General features: G+C 39.1%; 1 protein-coding gene across 5 annotated transcripts in view; it reads left to right on the top strand.

Annotated features, from left to right (window-relative positions):
- Positions 1-16,365, top strand: part of LOC103472075 (growth factor receptor-bound protein 10-like) — a 58,082-nt gene extending 41,717 nt beyond the window's left edge. For 3 of the 5 annotated variants that reach the window (XM_008421453.2, XM_008421452.3, XM_017307577.2), the window contains 10 exons: positions 612-728; positions 2,193-2,330; positions 2,438-2,548; positions 3,598-3,696; positions 3,778-3,855; positions 5,264-5,380; positions 6,433-6,499; positions 6,589-6,676; positions 6,924-7,017; positions 9,571-16,365. In XM_008421453.2, coding sequence (XP_008419675.1) covers positions 612-728; positions 2,193-2,330; positions 2,438-2,548; positions 3,598-3,696; positions 3,778-3,855; positions 5,264-5,380; positions 6,433-6,499; positions 6,589-6,676; positions 6,924-7,017; positions 9,571-9,717 — 1,056 coding nt within the window. In that variant the 3' untranslated portion in view covers positions 9,718-16,365. The remainder of the gene's footprint in view (positions 1-611; positions 729-2,192; positions 2,331-2,437; positions 2,549-3,597; positions 3,697-3,777; positions 3,856-5,263; positions 5,381-6,432; positions 6,500-6,588; positions 6,677-6,923; positions 7,018-9,570) is intronic. The other 2 variants (XM_008421454.3, XM_081612278.1) reach the window with 2 other exon arrangements.
- The last annotated feature ends 2,115 nt before the right edge of the window (positions 16,366-18,480 follow it).

The following is an 18,480-nucleotide window of genomic DNA, read 5'->3' as shown; positions in this document are numbered from 1 at the left end:
CATTAAAAAATGAGGAGAAACTTTAATAAGCTGGACAATGTCTGTTTGCACCTTTGCAAAATTATTTTCTAACTTTGTTTTTATTTTTTTGTTAGCTCGAGTATCGCAGCAGCTTGATATGCGGTTCTTCATGTCTCAGTAACCTGGTGCCAGCCAGCCAGGCCGTTAGCTACTCTGCATGGCATCTATCTTCTGGTGATGTGAACTCAGCTGGGTGCTCTCTGCAGCTGTATAGAATGACATTACTGCCGGGATGATTTAGGTGTGTCTCAGAGCCAGCAGGTGATCTCAGCCCTGTGGTAATGAGCCCAGTAAAACAGCAGAGTGCTGGCTGCAGCCTGTCAATCACGCTAAGAGTGGTGCTGCTGGCTAAAGGGGATTACATCAGCGGGTGAGATCATACTGCATCTACTGCAAGGCTGGAGTGCCCTCTTTCACTTCCCACCACTTAGCGTTTGAGCCCTCGTGCCCATTACACACACACACACACACACACACACACACACACACACAGATCTATTCTGTAAAAAGAGACGCTGTCCTCTCTTAGCTCTTGCATGCTCTAAGTGGTTTCAGGTGACTGTGTCTTTCTTTGTCCCTTTCTCTGACAGCCATTGTCAGCGTGTTGGTTTGTCTCCTCCTTTCCCATCCAGAACTTTTTTCCAGAGCATATGGTGGCTTTGTGTCATGAGTCTGACGGTTCGATCCCTCAGTCACAGCTCTTACAGGTGAGAAAGCTACCTGCTAAAAAGTTAAAAACTAATTTAACGTCCTAAAAATTCTCTGTAAATATCACTTGCATCTCATCGGATGCACAGATGGCTTTGCGAAAGTATTCCTGCCTCTTGAACGATTCTCATTTTGCCATGTTTCAACCCCAAACTCTAAAGAAATGTATGTTATCTGTGGTTTTAAGTGTCAGACCAGCACAAGGAAATGCATATTTGGTTGAAGTGGCCAATTTATGAACAAAAGTGATGCGTGTCTTTAAATGCTGTAAGAATCTGAAAAGTGTTTCACACATTTGTATTTGTGTTGAAAGTGGCTCAAGCTCTGTCAAATTTGATAAAAAGCATCTGTGAGCATCTAATTTGAAGTCTTTCCATAAATTCTGAATTGAAATTAGGCCTGGACTTTGATTAGGCCATTTTATCAGACTGCAAAAGCACAAAATTTAACAAAGTAATTCTGGTCGGGTTTCTAGTTCAAATATCTTAGTACACTTGAAATAAGACAAAACTAAATTACAAGTAACTATTCAGCAAGATGTAAGAGCTTGTTTTAGATCAATAATTCCTTAATACTGTTGAAAAAGTTATAAATATAAGTGAAATAATCTGCCAGTGGAATTTACCTAACTTGTAATGTGAGAAAAATGTCTTCTCCAAGAAACCAGACCAAAAATATCAAGTGCGATTTTGGGTTTTTGCAGTGCAAAAATATGCAAGAATATGATTTGATCTCTGGATTTGTACTTGGGGTTGTTGACCTTTGCCCCCCAATTTCAAGTCTTTTGTAGTTTCCAAATGTATTGGTGCAAATATCTTCTCAAGACTTGGAAAAAATTTTCCTAAGTGAAACAATCTGCCAGTGGACCAAGTACTTTTTCATCAATATTAAGGAATTATTGATCTTAAACAATCTACATCTTGCTGAAAAGTCACTTGTAAGTTAGTTCTGTCTTATTTCAAGATAAAATTGAAAAGTTAAATTTCATGGCTGGAAGCAAACACAACTTGTAACAGATTAGTTTCAACAAAATATTTCTTGTTGCCACTCCTCCATTAAAGCCAAATTTGAGGAGTGCACAGCGAATGGACGGACTGTCGATGGAATCCGTCATGTAAAATATGAAAAGAGGAATAAACATTTTTGAAAGACTCTGTAAATGAGGAAGTTAAATCCTAACAGCAAACCAGACAAAAGGCATTTCAAGTTAAAAACCCGTGGAAATGAACGTCACAATTATAGCAGAATTACTTCTGCTGTAGATCAGCAACACCAAAAGAGCATCAAGCTTTGATGGGCATAGCATTATGTTCTACAAGTTGAAAAGTAAAATAAAAGTATAATGCATTGAGACAAAAATGGACAGGAGCCTTTATGATTCATCTTCTTCATTTAATCATGTATGTAATCCATCCATACCGTTCTTATTTGATGTAATTTTGCTTTTAATGTTTTATTTGTAGAATTTTCTGAACTCCAGCAGCTGTCCTGAGATCCAGGGCTACCTGTATGTGAAGGAGCCAGGAAGAAAGTCCTGGAAGAAGCTCTACATGTTCCTGCGACGCTCAGGCCTTTACTACTCAACTAAAGGAACATCCAAGGCGAGAAACATGTTTTTTTTTTTTTTTTAACTTCAACTAATAAGATGATGTATCTACTTTTTCTTTTTCCATTTATAATCTATAATCTGTTTTCTTTCTGCCCACAGGAACCCAGACATCTGCAGCTGCTCTCAGATCTGGAGGACAGTAACATTTACACCATCATCACTGGGAGGAAGCTTCACAACGCCCCTGCAGACTTCCAGTTCTGCATTAAGGTACAACCTGCGTGTTTCCTGCCATCCTAAGCGACTTCTCCCTGAGAGAACAGAGATTTGTGTGGTCGGGTTTAGCGATCCTAGCCATTTCTTCATCACTGAGACGTCCCAGTTTAGAGGGCAACTTGTGGTCTTTAATGCCACCTCTTCATAATAAGAGACTCTGCTCCCTCTTTGCTCGCAGGGTATCATGTGTGTATCTGTGTCAGAGGACACAAGGGTTAACGCCGCCCACCAGGGGGTTAAACACAGTCTCTGCTCCATGCGTTATCTGTGGTGGGTCACCTGCTGATCTGGGATAAGCCTAGTGGGATAAGCTCTGGATGGTAGAGCATGTCGCCCCCCTCTAAACCTTTCAGCTCTCTTTTTACACTTGATGGGGGCTGGGGGATGCAAAGGTAGCATTAAAAGAGGAAATATTTCCCTTTTTTCACTATTTGACTCAGTTGGGGGAAAAAATCCACAAAAACTCTCTGAAGTCCATTTTTCAGGTGGTAAAGATGGACAATTTTCACCAACACCAACCACTTAATCCAACATGGTGGCCATGCATTTAAAAGAGCGATGCGACCTGCAGCGATGCATGTTTTAGGCTGGAGGAACATGCAACCTTCACATTATTGGTTGATTTAAGACAGTTGACTTGTTTTACCTTTTAAATAATTGAAACCAGCTAAGGTACAACCAACAAGATTTGAAATTAACAAGTTCTAACATGCACAAAACATAAAATACCCTCTTTAATGAGCAGTTACACAATTTCACTGGTCATTTTTTAGGGCTCGTTATATATCGGTAATAAAACTATCAATTGTCTAATCTATGTCTTCTCCAGACTGACATATTTCATAACAGCTGCTGTCAAAATCCCTGATCCATCTGAAAACACGTTGTTCAAATCGAGATCATTAAAGCGTGACCCCGGTGTTATGAAACATAACAGTTTGGATACTTTTGTGTCCCGTGGAATCGGGGCTCGGCCATGTTTGTGTTCCCAATGTGTTTCTCATTAATTTCAAACCCCGCTGTGTCCTCTGCTTGGTTGACAGCCCAATAAAGCCAGGAGTGACTGTAAGGAGCTCAAGATGTTGTGCGCCGAGGACGAACAGAGCAGGACGTGCTGGATGACCGCCTTCCGACTGCTCAAAGTAATGACGACTCTTTTATTTGTTTTGGACTCGGGTCCGCTGCTCTAACAGCTGACTCCGTCTCCTCTGCCGTCTCCACAGTACGGGATTGTCCTGTACCAGAACTACAATGTGCCCCTGCAGAGGAAGGTTAACAACTCGTCTTTCTCTGGGCCCGTGGTGAGCATCTCCTCTCTGCTGCCGCCGTCGTCCCATCACCACCCAGCTGTCACGTTTCCCTGCTTAGCAAGAACCAGTTCACTGTGATCTTGGAAAAACAAAACTCTGGGCCACCGGAGCGAGTTGAGACATTTCTGGCCAAACATTTTGTCACGTTGTGCTTGAGGGGCAGAGGAGTGAAGGCATAAAGGAAACACTTATTAAAATGTCACACAGTTTGTTCACTGAATTCAAAAATTATTGGCAGAGTTAGAAATGGAAATGAAAATAGAAATGTATTGTTCTGCAAAGAGGAAATTCAGGTGGAGCAACAGATATGAAATTACTCACAAAAGGTTTTTAAACAATGTATAAAAATCATGATTAACAATAATAATATTATGCTGTACAAATAAGCTGATGTTTCAAACTGATGACTTGAATTGAACCATTTTGTATCTTTTTGTTAGACATCATTTGTACCTGTTGAGCCTGATGTGTCAAGTCAAAATTCATAAATAAAATAATAATATACTGTACAAGATTATAACAAAAACTGCTGTGCAGTTATTAGAAAGGGATTCTGCAGGAAACAGAAGTGCAGCAACAGTGTAAATTGGTAAAAAAAAAATAAAAATGTACAAAAAAAATTTTCTGATGAAATGAGACAAAAACCTATAAAAAGTATTGATTTAATGCAAAAGGTGTATCAGAAAGACATTTGAAATATCCAAAATAAACAAAAATGGGAACAATGAATAAAATCAATGATTAAGTCTCTGTAAACAAAATTATCCCTCAAAAACATGGATAGTTGAGATCAAAAAGCACCAGACTGAAGACTTTTAGTAGAAAGAGAAAAACAATAAATTAAGCAAACTGAAAATTAGTGAGCTTGTTTTAATTTATCGTGCAATTAATTGATGTATTGCTTATTACGACAGATATACTAGCAGTTTCTTACATGAAGACCCTATAAAATATAAAAAAAGTTTAAAAAGTGGGTTATAAATTCTGCAATTTAGTTTGATTAACAGTTTCTAGAGCTTTTTTTGTAGGCACAAAATATAATCGAAACATATTTCATGTTGTCAGGAAAAAGCATTAGTTTCAGAAGTTTTTTTTTTTTTTTAAAGGTATTTGATTGTTAGAAAAGCCTTTTCTCTTTGAGGTTCAAAGGGAACGTGGACGATTTAAGCCGTACGGTCAGAAATCCAGGCTTTTGCTTCTCCTCAGAGGAGCATTTGTGGATTGACTAAAGTGGGTCTGTGTGCAGACAGGATTTGTCATGCTTCAGTGACTGCGTCTGGCTTGTTTGACCTCTGACCCTTTTTTCTACCCCCCCACTCCAATCACTACAACTCAACCCCGTTTCTCGTGCGTCCCTCCCCCCATGCCCTGCTCCTCTCTCCGCCTGTCCTCCCGACAGCGGAGCGTATCCGAGAACTCGCTGGTTGCCATGGACTTCTCAGGAAGAACCGGCCGCGTCATCGACAATCCCGTCGAGGCCCAGAGCGCCGCCCTGGAGGAGGGACAAACTTGGAGGGTAAGCAGGTTTATAACCTAGAAAACGACAAAAAGCTGATATTTTCTAATTTTGCCTTGAGGTCAGTGTTTCGGGTTTACTCGTCACGTCTTGTCTGGTATTCCTCCTCGCTCTCCTGAGGATTTCTTTGACACAGACGAGACTTTTTGTTCTGACAGTGATTAATATTGCTCTGCCTCAGTAATTCCTACACTTTATTTGACGCTCTACACCAGGTAGTGCCTGGTCAGCCTTGGAGGGAAAAAAAAAATGTCTGTATTGGTAGCGTGACCAGAGACGAATAAAAAAAACACTTGATGCATTTCTTATGAAATTCTGGATTTAAATGTTTGTTTCTAAAAATGTTCATTGGCTGGTTAAAATGAACATAAGCAAAAGATTTGAATGAAAAGGAGTAGTTGGAAGAAAATAAACATATATAATCAACCACTTCTCAAATTTCAATTTGCTGTAACATTCATATATCATCTAAAACTGCTCTGTTTGGTTATAAACTTTAAAACTAGAGATGCATTGTTATCGGTCCTGATAGTGGAAAAAATTGATGATGGGCCCGATCCATGAGGGCAGATCTATTCAGTCTAATTTTATGCTTTGTTCTCTGGGCAACATCATGCTTTATTTATTTTACACTATAGTTAGAACACCTCATTGCTCTTTCTGAACCATTTGGAAGGTTTGTTGCAGGTTGTTTTTGTCAGTTTCAGTTTCTTTACTATTTATTTCACATTGACTGTTAAACTCCTGGTTGTACTGAACTGAACAGATAAACGTTGTTTGTGAAGTTATTGTTGTATTTAAGTGTTCTTCACTGGTGGAGAGTTATCTAATAAGTTTGTAATAAAGTACATGTATGTCTGGGTTTATAAAAAGAAAAGTTTTGCATTAACTCGGCTCTGTTTTTTGTATTGGGTCGGTACCGGCTGATACTGAACTTCAGATATCTGTATCGGAGTGTCCAGTTTATTAGATAATGTATATGTAAAACCCAAAGACTAATTCCTCCTTTAGTTATGTATTTAATGTGATTTGATTTTTCTTCTTACTTAAAGAAAAGAACCCATCGTATGAATGTCCTGGGCAGCCCCAGCCCCCTGCACCCATCCTCTATGAACACAGGTACTTCCACTGAAACCACTAACACCAGTCTGCCTGACAGCCTTCCCCCACCACCTTACAGTCACACGCATTTCTGTTTCTCCTCCCAGTCATCCACAGGACACAGGTGTGGTTCCACGGTCGTATCATGAGAGAGGAAGCCCACAAAATGATTATACAACAAGGCCAAGTAGATGGGTGAGTTCACAGACGTTTTATGAAATTTACCAAAAAAGGGGACAAAAAAATAAGCAAAGAAATATTTTAATATTTTCCCACTGCTGTCATGGAAAGCATTGAAGGCTCTTTGACTTGGCAGCATCACTTTTGAAAACAAAACAAAAAAGTTTTTTCATCAAGCTTTTGTCAGTGTGTAAATCCTATTTTACTTAAAACTTAAGTGTCTGCCAGCTTTTATTTTTTCTTTTGTCCACTTTCCTGTCAGGTTGTTCCTGCTGCGGGACAGTCAGAGTAATCCCAAGGCATTCGTGCTCACCCTGTGCCACCACCAGAAGATCAAGCACTTCCAGATCCTACCGGTCAGTAAAGCAGAGCAACAAACTCTTGATAAAAAGTGCAGCATAGCTGCTCGTAAATGTCCGCCAGGTGTTTTACATTGTTGCAAAAAAAGCAAATGAATTAAATTACAGAAGATGAAAAATATTGTTTTTCATTAGTGATGTTGATGTTTCATAGAATTCAAGTTGTAGGGGAAATAAACAGGATTTTAAAAAAAATTTTTATTTATTATTTAACATTTTTCCCTGTTTTAACTCTCCTTACTGCATAAGCTGATAATACAATCATGGCCAAAAGTTTTGAGAATGACACAAATATTATATTTTCACATGATCTGCTGCCCTCTGGTTTTCATGTGTGTATGTCAGACGTTTTCATCACATACAGAAATACAATTGCAATCATATTATGAGTAACAAAAGCTTTTATTGACAGTTAGAATGAGTTAATGCAGCAAGTCAATATTTGCAGTGTTGACCCCTCTTCTTCAGGACCTCTGCAATTCTCCCTGGCATGCTCTCAATCAACTTCTGGACCAAATCCTGACTGATAGCAGTCCAGTCTTGCACAATCAATGCTTGCATTTTGTCAGAATTCGTAGGTTTTTGTTTGTCCACCCGTCTCTTGATGATTGACCACAAGTTTTCAGTGGGATTAAGATCTGGGGAGTTTCCAGGCCATCGACCCAAAATCTCTGTTTTGTTCCCTGAGACAGTTAGTTATCACCTTTGCTTTATGACAAGGTGCTCCATCATGCTGGAAAAGGCATTGTTCATCACCAAACTGCTCTTGGACGGTTGGGAGAAGTTGCTCTCGGAGGACATTCTGGTACCATTCTTTATTCATGGCTGTGTTTTTAGGCAAGACAGTGAGAGCCGACTCCCTTGGCAGAGAAGCAACCCCACACATGAATGGTTTCAAGATGCTTTACAGTTGGCATGAGACAAGACTGGTGGTAGCGCTCATCTCGTATTCTCCGAACAAGTCGTTTTCCAGATGTCCCAAACAATCGGAAAGGGGATTCATCAGAGAAAATGACTTTACCCAAGTCCTCAGCAGTCCACTCTCTGTACCTTTTGCAGAATATCAGTCTGTCCCTGATGTTTTCCTGGAGAGAAGTGGCTTCTTTGCTGCCCTCCTTGAGACCAGGCCTTGCTCCAAGAGTCTCCGCCTCACAGTGCGTGCAGATGCACTCACACCTGCCTGCTGCCATTCCTGAGCAAGCTCTGCACTGCTGGTAGCCCGATCCTGCAGCTGAAACACTTTTAAGAGACTGTCCTTGCTTGCTGGTCTTTCTTGGGCGCCCTGGAGCCTTTTTGGCAACAATGGAACCTCTCTCCTTGACGTTCTTGATGATGCGATAGATTGTTGACTGAGGTGCAATCTTTCTAGCTGCAATACTCTTCCCTGTTGGGCCATTTTAGTGCAGTGCAATGACGACTGCACGTGTTTCTTTAGAGATAACCATGGTTCACAGAAGAGAAACAATGATGCCAAGAACCAGCCTCTTTTTATAGTGTCCAGTGGTGTCAGTCTTACTTAATCATGACAGATTGATCTCCAGCCCTGTCCTCATCAACACCCACACCTGTGTTAATGGAGCAATCACTGAAACGATGTTAGCTGGTCCTTTTAAGGCAGGGCTACAATGAAGGTGAAATGTGTTTTGGGGGACAAAGTTCATTTTCTAGGCAAATATTGACTTTGCAATTAATTGCTGTTAAGCTGATCACTCTTTATAACATTCTGGAGTATATGCAAATTGCCATTATAAAAACTGAAGCAGTAGACTTTGTAAATATTAACATTTGAATCATTCTCAAAACTTTTGGCATGACTGTAGATGTCCAATTTTGACACACTGGTTTTGGCATTAGTATAAGTCGGTTTTTCAGTGTTACCAAAATTGGAACACATCCGGTTGGAACAACCGGACGTTACCACTGGCACAAACCACGAAGAGGACGACGACAGGAAGTAGTTGGAGGATGATATTTTTTAACGACTTATTGCGTGAACAAACTTATTCACACGTAATTTTAATTGTGTATCTTTTTCAATTGAACAACAGCAGTTGTGGAATTGTGTTTTTTTGTCATTAGTGGACTATTGACAGAGTTTCAGGCACATTTGTAACAGAAACGCAGCTTTAGGTTCAACATTTAAATGAGCAACCCGATGGCACACGAAAGAATAGATCTGACCAACTGGTAAAGAATTAGGATTGATGAAGTCTTAAAATGTCTCCACCACTTCTAATCGTGACCATTTTTTTTCTGCTGTATTAGCTAAAGTACCTAAATAGTTGTAATAGTTGTTTTGAAATATATAATCTTTTTTTTTGTCTAGAGTAAAGATTTGACCTAAAATAACAAAACAAAAAAACATTCATGAGAAAGATTCAAACTCTTTTTCCTTGAGCTAAAAAGCATTTTTGTTTTTTGTCATTTCAAAAATAAATTTTAAAGACGTTCAAATTCTAAGTTTGTTGCTTGCATGAATAAACAGATCAAAGCTCCAGCAGGTGGAGAACTTTTAATCTGACATGCGGTGGCTGTGCTCCTGCCCCGCAGGTGGAAGAGGACGGCCAGGTTTTTTTCAGCCTTGACGACGGCGCCACCAAGTTCACGGACCTGATCCACCTGGTGGAGTTCTACCAGCTCAACAGAGGAGTGCTGCCCTGCAAGCTCAAACACCCCTGCACCGCTGTAGCCTTGTGACACTTCACCCACCTGACACAGCTCTCCCCCCACTTTTTTTGCACATCAGAAGATTTCCCCCCATTGCCTGCTCCCTCACCGACTAGGCGGGGTTGAGGAGAAAGAGAGAGAGAGAGAGAGAGAGAGAAAGCAGAAGGCCATGGGGTTTTTGGGAGCGGTCTCAGCTCCTTCTCCTGGGTTGTGGTGTTTTTCTCCGCTTTACCGCCGTTTGGACTGTGGCGTCGCAACGATAGATAGATAGCTTTGTTCGGCTCCAGCGACGTTCCTTCTTTTGTTTTGTTTTCCCTGGAGGGTCCGGTAGGTTCGTCAAACACCATAAAAAGTTGTGAAAACGCAAGACCACTAAAGCGACATGTTTTACAGCAGGAGTGTTTGAGGGTCTTTCGAATGGATCTCCCTCCCAAACCCCCTTCTCCTCCCCTCTAGGCCGGATAAGCTGTGTCGCCCGCAGGGAGCGCCACCCTCCGACTTCCTCACTGATTATCAGGGATGGACGGGAACCTCGCTGGCTCTGACTGAAACCGGATCCAGGAGTTTCTCAACCTGTGCAGTCCAGTCTGGATAAGCTGACACCCCCATCCCTCTCTCCTCATCACATTAGCGGGTTGAAAGTGACGTATCCACAAACCCCCCTCCAACTCCACACACTTTGGTGCAACCCCCAATCCTGTCGTCTCCACAGAAGCTCAAACGGTTGGGACAGACTGATGGACGGACGGACGGAGGGAAGAAGCGGCTGAAGACGAGCAGAGCAGCAGCGATGGCGAGGGTTTGCTTAAAAGAAAAAAAAAGGACAGAGGAATGTTTAATCAGGAAGGCTGTAACAAGCCTCTCTTGTAGAGTTAATTACTTGATGTCATTTAATGCTGTTTTTTATTCATGTCAATTCAACGCAGAACTAGTTTTGCACTCCTGGGCGGACAGGCAGCAGCTCTCTGGCTAAAGCGAAGCCGCCTCCTTTTTCTCCTCCGCTCTGTTTCTGCAAAAGGCGCGCGCATGTGAATCTCCGCCCGCTCCGATTGGGTGGCGGCGGCATGTAAGGCGGAGATCCAGCTGATTATGCAGCTCCCATCAGAGAGGTTTAGGAGCGTCTTAAAACCTCTGGTGTGGCTAGCATCGTCATCATCATCAACACCACCGCAATTTAATGAATGTGCTCCTGAACCAGCTGCAGCTCCTCAAGACTTTGAGGAAGAGAAGGAGGAATACTAATTTTATAGACTCCTGAAAAGTGTCCCGCCCCCCAAACTTCTACAGTTTCTTTGTTGTTTTTCTTTTTTTTTTAATCAAAAGGGTTATATTTGTCGGTGAATCTGTTTCTGAATGTTTTCCTGAGTCTAATCCGAGTTCAGTGCTTGCACATTTTGAATCATTCTGATTGTGGTTGGAGCTGTCCCGTTCGGATCCTGACCACTGTTCCCTCCTACAAAGCAACAAAAGCACTCTCGTAACTTTTTTTTTTTAACTTTAAATATGGAATTTGAACAAATGACTTGAAATGTGAACCCGGTCGTCCGTCGACTGAGCTTCACTTGCCTTAAGTGAAAATGATGAGCCATGCGTATGAAATTGAAGAAGCGATCTTAAAATGCACATACAGTGAGACTTTTGCGGTTTGAAGGCGGTGGAAGGACATCTGGAGTGACTATGTGAACCAGTATGTTGAGGGATAGCGTTAGATTTTTGAAAATTATCTTTTTTTTTTGTTTGTTTTTTGCCACTTTTAGAGCTGTATGCTAAATATGGAGTCTTTTTTATTTGCGCTTGTAAATTTATTAAAAATAATTTGAGATTTTAGTTGAACAAAAGCTTGAATTTTATTCTGACATTATAAACTGATATTTAAGTTACACGTTAATGAAAAAGCACATTTTTTTTAATATATATAAATTAGGAGGTTTTTTTTCCAGAGCTACATTTCTGGGTCCTTGTGCTATCTTGATTGTCAAAATTATTATTATTTTTTTTTTTTTGTCCTGAATTTTTACCCACATCCCTCCTGTTTGTTTGTTTTTTTATTTAGGAAAGATCACATTTACCATACAGGCAACAATCTTGTCTTAAATCTTGAACTTTAGTCCACAAATTTATAGATTAGTAGATTTCAAAATAAATTGCGCCAAACTAACAGCATCCACATGACAATGGGGATGTTTACATGCACTGCAATATTTCTATTAAACCAGATTAGAAATGTTCCTAACTGAAGGCTGACATGTTGGGTATTGTTTTCCAAAATTGCCAAAAATGTCATAAATAAATAAATAATTCAATAAGTTATTTTTCCTTAAACCAAAAACAAAAAACTATAATGTAACTAAACTCTATGAATGTATCCCATAGCATTCAAATTATTAAATATATAAGGTATTTATGTAAAATTAGTTAAAATCCGTTTTAAAATAGTTATCTAAGTATTAAGTTTTCTCATGGTTTACTTGTTGCGGGACACTTAAAAAAAACAACCTTTAAATGTTTTTTTATGATTGGTTTATTTGCACAAACTTCAAACCAATCATCTTGAGAGCAATGTTGGCCCTACCCACTTATTTTGATGGGTAAGGCTCCCGTTGAAAATGAATTAAAATGAGCTGCTGTCCTTCAAATGAATTGATAAGGGTGAAAAATAATGCAATAAACATATTCTAATTACAGTACAGTTCTGATGTACTTGTTAAATTACAGATTTTATAAATTATTTTTTGTGCTTTTCATGTATTAAAGATAGTAACATATTTAAGTAGCCATCTTAATGATTTATTTTTTATGAAATTTGGGCTCTTTTGGACTTCCCTAATAAACAGCCTTTCCCATCACCTTACTTCATACAAGCGAGAAAACGTCTACAATAAAACCACTTGCCTTTATTTTTTCATATGTACAGTTAGAGTAACAAAAAGTTGAAACAAATGGGATCCTGACAGAGGTTATTATATTCTACCATCTTTAAACGTGAGGACTTTAAATGGTAACACTGAGGTAACTGAACAAAAACTAAGTAGGATTGGCATGAAAATGTGAAAAAAAGTCTGCCAGCTGTTGGGTATGATGGAGGATCTGTGATGCTGTGGGCCTGCTCCTTTTCATCATCATCAACCCTGAATTACCTGAAGCTTTTCAATAACAAATGATTCACCAGAATTTTAAAAAAACCCTTTTCCTGCAGTTATCTTATTCTCAAGACATACATGTACTAGAAAACCTAATGAGCTAAAGGAGGAGGATCTAGAGCAGCTGTATGAAAAGAAATCCATCTATCAGTAAAAGGGTTTTATAAAATATTAATTATTAGGATGTGGAGAGAACTGTGTGTGTTACTCATGAACACTGGAATTGTCCATATTATAAAGTAAAGATTTGAAAGATTGCTGTGCGTGTAAACTTTAACCTTAACATGTTTAAAAGAATCCAACTCTTTGTAAACCTTGGTTGCAAAAATGTCACTTTATCCAGATTTAGCAGAGATCCGAAGAGGATTTTTTTTTCTCTTCAAAACATCGTTTCAGGTTATACAAATTCAAAGACTAAAGCCTTTTATGTTGTTGAAATTGTTCGTACGTTTATGTTGGAATTTCTGGAAAATCACTGTCAAAAAGTTTAATTTGCCCCTTATATAGAAATACATAAGTTTTTTTGTTGGTTTAGCAGAAATGCCGAATGTGACAGTTTTCATCATTTATTTATATGTAAAAATACGACAAGGGGAGTTTGGATGAGGTTCTTGCCTGGTTCAGGTTTTCTACAAAACATTTTCATTATTTTCTGAGCAAACCGTCCGCAGGCTGAACGCGTCGGAGGATCGTACAGCCACACTTCTGTCAAAACAATAACACTAGCGGTCATAATAAAAACAAAAAAACAACCAAACTGAAATAAAACCGGCGTGAATTACTCTGAGAAAGACGAGACTATCATAATAAAATGTAGCAAGCTTCTGTAGTTTCATAGAAGTTCACTTTAAATTACTTTTTTTTGCTTTATACTATCTACACAATTTGTGGAAGACACTGAAAAAGACACTATGGGAAGTTGCTAAGAAAGGGGTGGCTAAGGGCAACACGTGAAGCGAATCAATAAACCTTGTGCTGTTTGTGTAATTCATCTCAGATATCACAGAACAAAAGTTTCCAGTCAGAATTTATCAGACAGCTTCCATAATTGCGACTTTTTTTTCTTTTCTTTTTTATTCAAGGAGGTAAAACGCACGTTCCTGCTCCGCCTCCCAAAAGAAAACGATAGAGGGTGTGTGCGTGTGTTTTTGTGTGTGTGAGAGGACACCTTGCCAAAAATGAATAGATGCTGTGTTTTGTCCACAACCCACCAATCGGCCGAACTACGGTTGAGTAGCTCTGTGCTCCACTGGTCAGGCCTTCCCACATCCTTCTCCACCCATCCATGTCCAGCCAGTAAGCTATCATTTCATAAACATGTAGAAAAATGTTTCTGTTTGGCATAATTGAACGTCAAACCATTTACTTTCCTCTTTTTATACATATGTTGGAGGAGCACTGCTTGTCAGATGGCTGAGATCAAGTGGAAGATAAAGATTCAGAGCAGACAGGAATTTATATGGAAGCACAGTACTGGCAAAAGTATTCACACTTTGAAATGTTCTATTCCATGTTTTCTTTTATTTGGGTACTTTTTGAAACCAAGTGCATTACATATCTGAACTTTAACTGGGACATTGTAACATAGGAACTTTAACTGGGACATTGTAACATAGGAATATCCTTTGATCTAAACAAATTTTGGCCCAGGAAACTCTGTTTCCTGGGCCAAAATTGTGAGCTCAAAAGTAACGAGCCAAAAAATATGTAATTTGCACCAAAAATGTTTTTTTTTTTTTTTTTTTTTTTTTTTACTTTCTCATCAATAAACTCAGTATGAACTATTTTAACAAAAAATGTATTTTTGTTTTTTAGCAATCCAAAACGGTTTTTGAATCCGGTTTGCCTATTATTTTGGGTTCATTTGAGAAAAAAAACTCAAAAACTATTCGTCTGTTCTCGGCAATAAAAACGGTATTGAGGTCAGTCTTCATTTGGAAAAACTTACTGTATTTAACCAAGTTCTAATACGGCAAATAAAAGTAGATTTGGTGTATTTTGGAGTATCAGTTGATGAATAAATGTGGTTTTGGTTACCAAGACGATAGAAGGAAACCAGGAAACTTGGAAAATATTATCACTTTGTATCAAATCAAACATTTTTCTAAGTAGATTTGGATTTAAAAGTCGTAGTTTCATCCTAATTTATTCTGGAATTGTGGTCCGCAAATGGCCCTCGGGCCTTACTTTGAGCACCTGTTGAGCCGTTCACCGGCTGAACGTAGACAGCGTTTTTATCCAGGCCAAAAATTCTAATTTTAGTCTCTTCAGACCAAACTGCCTGCTTCCGCTTTTTTCTCGGTGTGCCATGGCAAAAGAAGTAAAAGTTTAAAGGGGTGTGAATACTTTTACAAAGCACTGCTTCCCAGCATTCCTAGCGCTCACCTGTGAATCTTTATTGTCCTTCTGAGAGGAGCAACACAAACCCCACGCCGTGCTCTCCTCCTTTGCCGCGCTGCCATGTAATCCTTACACAAGTCCAAGTGTTTTAACATACAAAGTTAAAAGTGTCGGCTGTTTTCTAAAGTATATGAAGCTATGGAGAAGTAGATCTAACACTGTACCTAGGTCACAGATCACTATGTATGGGGGGAGGGGTGTTATGCTTTCACTCATAATACCGTAAATTTTAGGCAGATTTATTGATGTATGTTGTCCTTTTTCTTTGATTACTTGATTGTGTGTATGCTGACATGTTTGCCATCTGCACCACAGTATATACAGTATTAATTTTTTTTTGTGATCAAACTGGATTTTATTTTCTGAACATTAGTGCATATAAGCTGACAGGCTGTTCAGAGTATCCAACTCTAACGCCACATCTTGTAAAGTCCCCTTTTTTAAAATAAGTTTTATCCCCCCAACTCTATCTCATCTCTCATAAATGTTTATGATGTTCCACTTATCAGTACGTGGCGGGGTTTCATCGAGAGCACACACATTACCATTTATTCCATGGTGATCTTAGTTGTAGCTTTTGTACACTTTTCACTACAAGTAGTTCAAAGATGAGCTGTAGCTCGAGAGGATTTTTTTTATATCCGTATACTCATATTTTAAGGTGCGTAACTAACTTCTTAGATTCTGTTTCTTCTTGACTAAATTTCTCAGCAGGTGCCTCTTATTACACAGTAACAGTCCTGTAACCGCCAGCCGTCCAAACGTTGCGTTCACATACCATCAGTTAGGTACCGTGAAGTGTACCTTACTGGAGCTAACAGGTCAGCATCAGCTACACATCCCCGTTGTGTGACTCATGCAAATAAATGGGAAAAAAAAAGTCATGAGTTGGCTGTGTGTTATTGTTGGGTTGAAATCAACATAAGCTGAAGTCAAAAGAAAACATTTCAGGGAATTAAGGAAAAAAAAATTTTTTTTTTGTTATTCTTCAAACCCCTCATGGCTTTGCTTCATATTTATCTCTGCAACTCCTGGATCTACATTGTATCCTGTTCAGGTATTTTTGTACAAATAAGGGACTGATATATTCTCTGTTTATTGGAAAGTAGAATAAAAGACATAATTGCTATAAACCAAACATGGCTCAACCTGTTATGTGTTACTCTCATCTTGGACGTCCGCTGAGAAGGAGGCCCGATTGGAGCACAGTGTGTGCCTTCACACTCTTTCAGTTCTTGTACATGTTTGTGATGCTGTAACCACAAACTCAGATTTTTTTTTGTTGGAATTTCATTTGATAGATGGATCAAATTATACATGGTTTTAAAGGGGTCAGTATTATTCAAAAATTGAGTTTTTTGAGAATTACATCATGTTATATTATTCCTTGATGCATGTTTGAGAAATCACTCAATCTCCCGTAGCAACCACCCAGCTGTATGAAATGCCTGGTTGGAATTATACTCCACCTTCTCAGAGATGTTGTTTCCAAGCTTCTGTCCTTCTGGCTCAAAGAGAAACCCTCCCATGCTACTCCCACATTGAGCTCCTTCAGACTAACCAGCAGCAATTTGTAACACAATGCAACACGTTACAGTGTAACATGTGTTACTTTGTTACCATGTAATGTGTTAAATGTATAACATGTTACCCATGTAATACATATAACATTGTAACACAGTGGGACATGTTGCATTGTAACATCTTGCAATTGAACACTTTGTAACATGTTACATGTGTTACACTGTAAAGTTACAATGTAACATTTTAAAGTAATACAGTAACGTGTTACATTGTAACACGTTTTACAATTGAACACATCGTAACATGTTAGTGTTACGATGTGTTACATTATGTGTTACAACATAATGGAAGTTAAGTGTGAAACACGTTACCCATGTAACACGTTATATTGTTGTAACATATGACATTGTATCACATTACGTTGTAACACGTGTTACATTGTACGATCAGATAAAACATTCCTATCGATCAGAAATAATTAATCATCTCCTGTTAGAATAATAAAGTCACTGATGATGGGGAGCTCAAGTAACATGAAGCCTCGCAGCCTTCCAGGTACAATACTTTGCAAAGGGCTACCTTTTCTCAGGTCTTCACGTGCACACAGCTCTCTCTGCTGGTCAAAGGCTGTACTACAACAGTACAGCAGCAGAATGATTGAGAAGGCCCTCGCTGCAGCAAACAGAAAAGGGCGGGGACGGACCACTGTCAGCCTTTTACCTTATTTGGAAATTGGATCATTGCACTCCGGAAGTGAAGGGGGCGCTATTTCCTATATTATCCGCGGTTTCCCGTTTTAATTTTCTTTTTAAATCTGGATTTAGCTTTATCTTTAGGAAGGAGTTTCTCTCTCAGCATGTATTTGAACTTCTCTCTTTTATTTACTTAAGCACAGCTCACAGTTTTTAAATATTTCCGTTGCTTTCGGTGTACTTTTAAATCTGCTCCTTTAAAGCATTTTTTCGGGCCTGCTACTGCCTCTAGTGGCGCGGGGGTGGTAGCACAACTAATATAAATAAATTACTAAGAATACCAAAGTCTTTATTATTTATTATTAATTCTGGCATTACTGGAAACGCAAAAGATAAAGTCCCTCACAAAACACCATACCTTTTAATTTTATTAAGGAAGTAGAGCTAATTACATGGCGTAAACAAGACCTGAAAGTGGTTCCAGTTTCACTTGATGGCCAACCTGTTGGAACTATGGGAAGTTTTAAATACCTTGGATCATTCCTGGACAATTTTTAAGAAACGTCCCTCTATCTTTTAAGAAGACAAAGTGATGTTGGGGTTACCTAACAAGTGCAACTTGTGCAAAACCTCTAGTTAGTTAGAGGTAACATTAGCTAACATTACCTCTAGTTAAGTAATGCTAACATTTTAACAATAAGTTAACAAAAATTTAGCTTAAGTTTTAACTCATCTCAAGTTTTAGCTTTTCATCTCCTCGGCTGGTTTGGTCACATGAGCTGCTGACTAACAGACAATTTTTTAAGAATACTTGGAATAGCAGGAAAAATAGTAGGTAAATAGTGGTGAAACCAAAAACAACTTTGTCTAAACTGTTTAGAGCAGCGGTGCCCAAAGTGGGTCCTCGAGGGCCGACATCCTGCACATTTTAGCTCTCTCCCTGGTGGTAGCAACAACCTTTTCAGCAATTGTTCTTCTTAGACCTTCTAATGAGCCATCATTTGATCCAGGTGCGTTAATCGAGGGAGAGAACTAAA

The sequence above is a fragment of the Poecilia reticulata genome, chromosome 11, assembly GCF_904066995.2.
Source record: "Poecilia reticulata chromosome 11, P_reticulata-male-v2, whole genome shotgun sequence".
NCBI lineage: Eukaryota > Metazoa > Chordata > Actinopteri > Cyprinodontiformes > Poeciliidae > Poecilia > Poecilia reticulata.
Note: the sequence above shows the minus strand (reverse complement) of the source record. Positions and strands in the feature narration are given on the sequence as shown.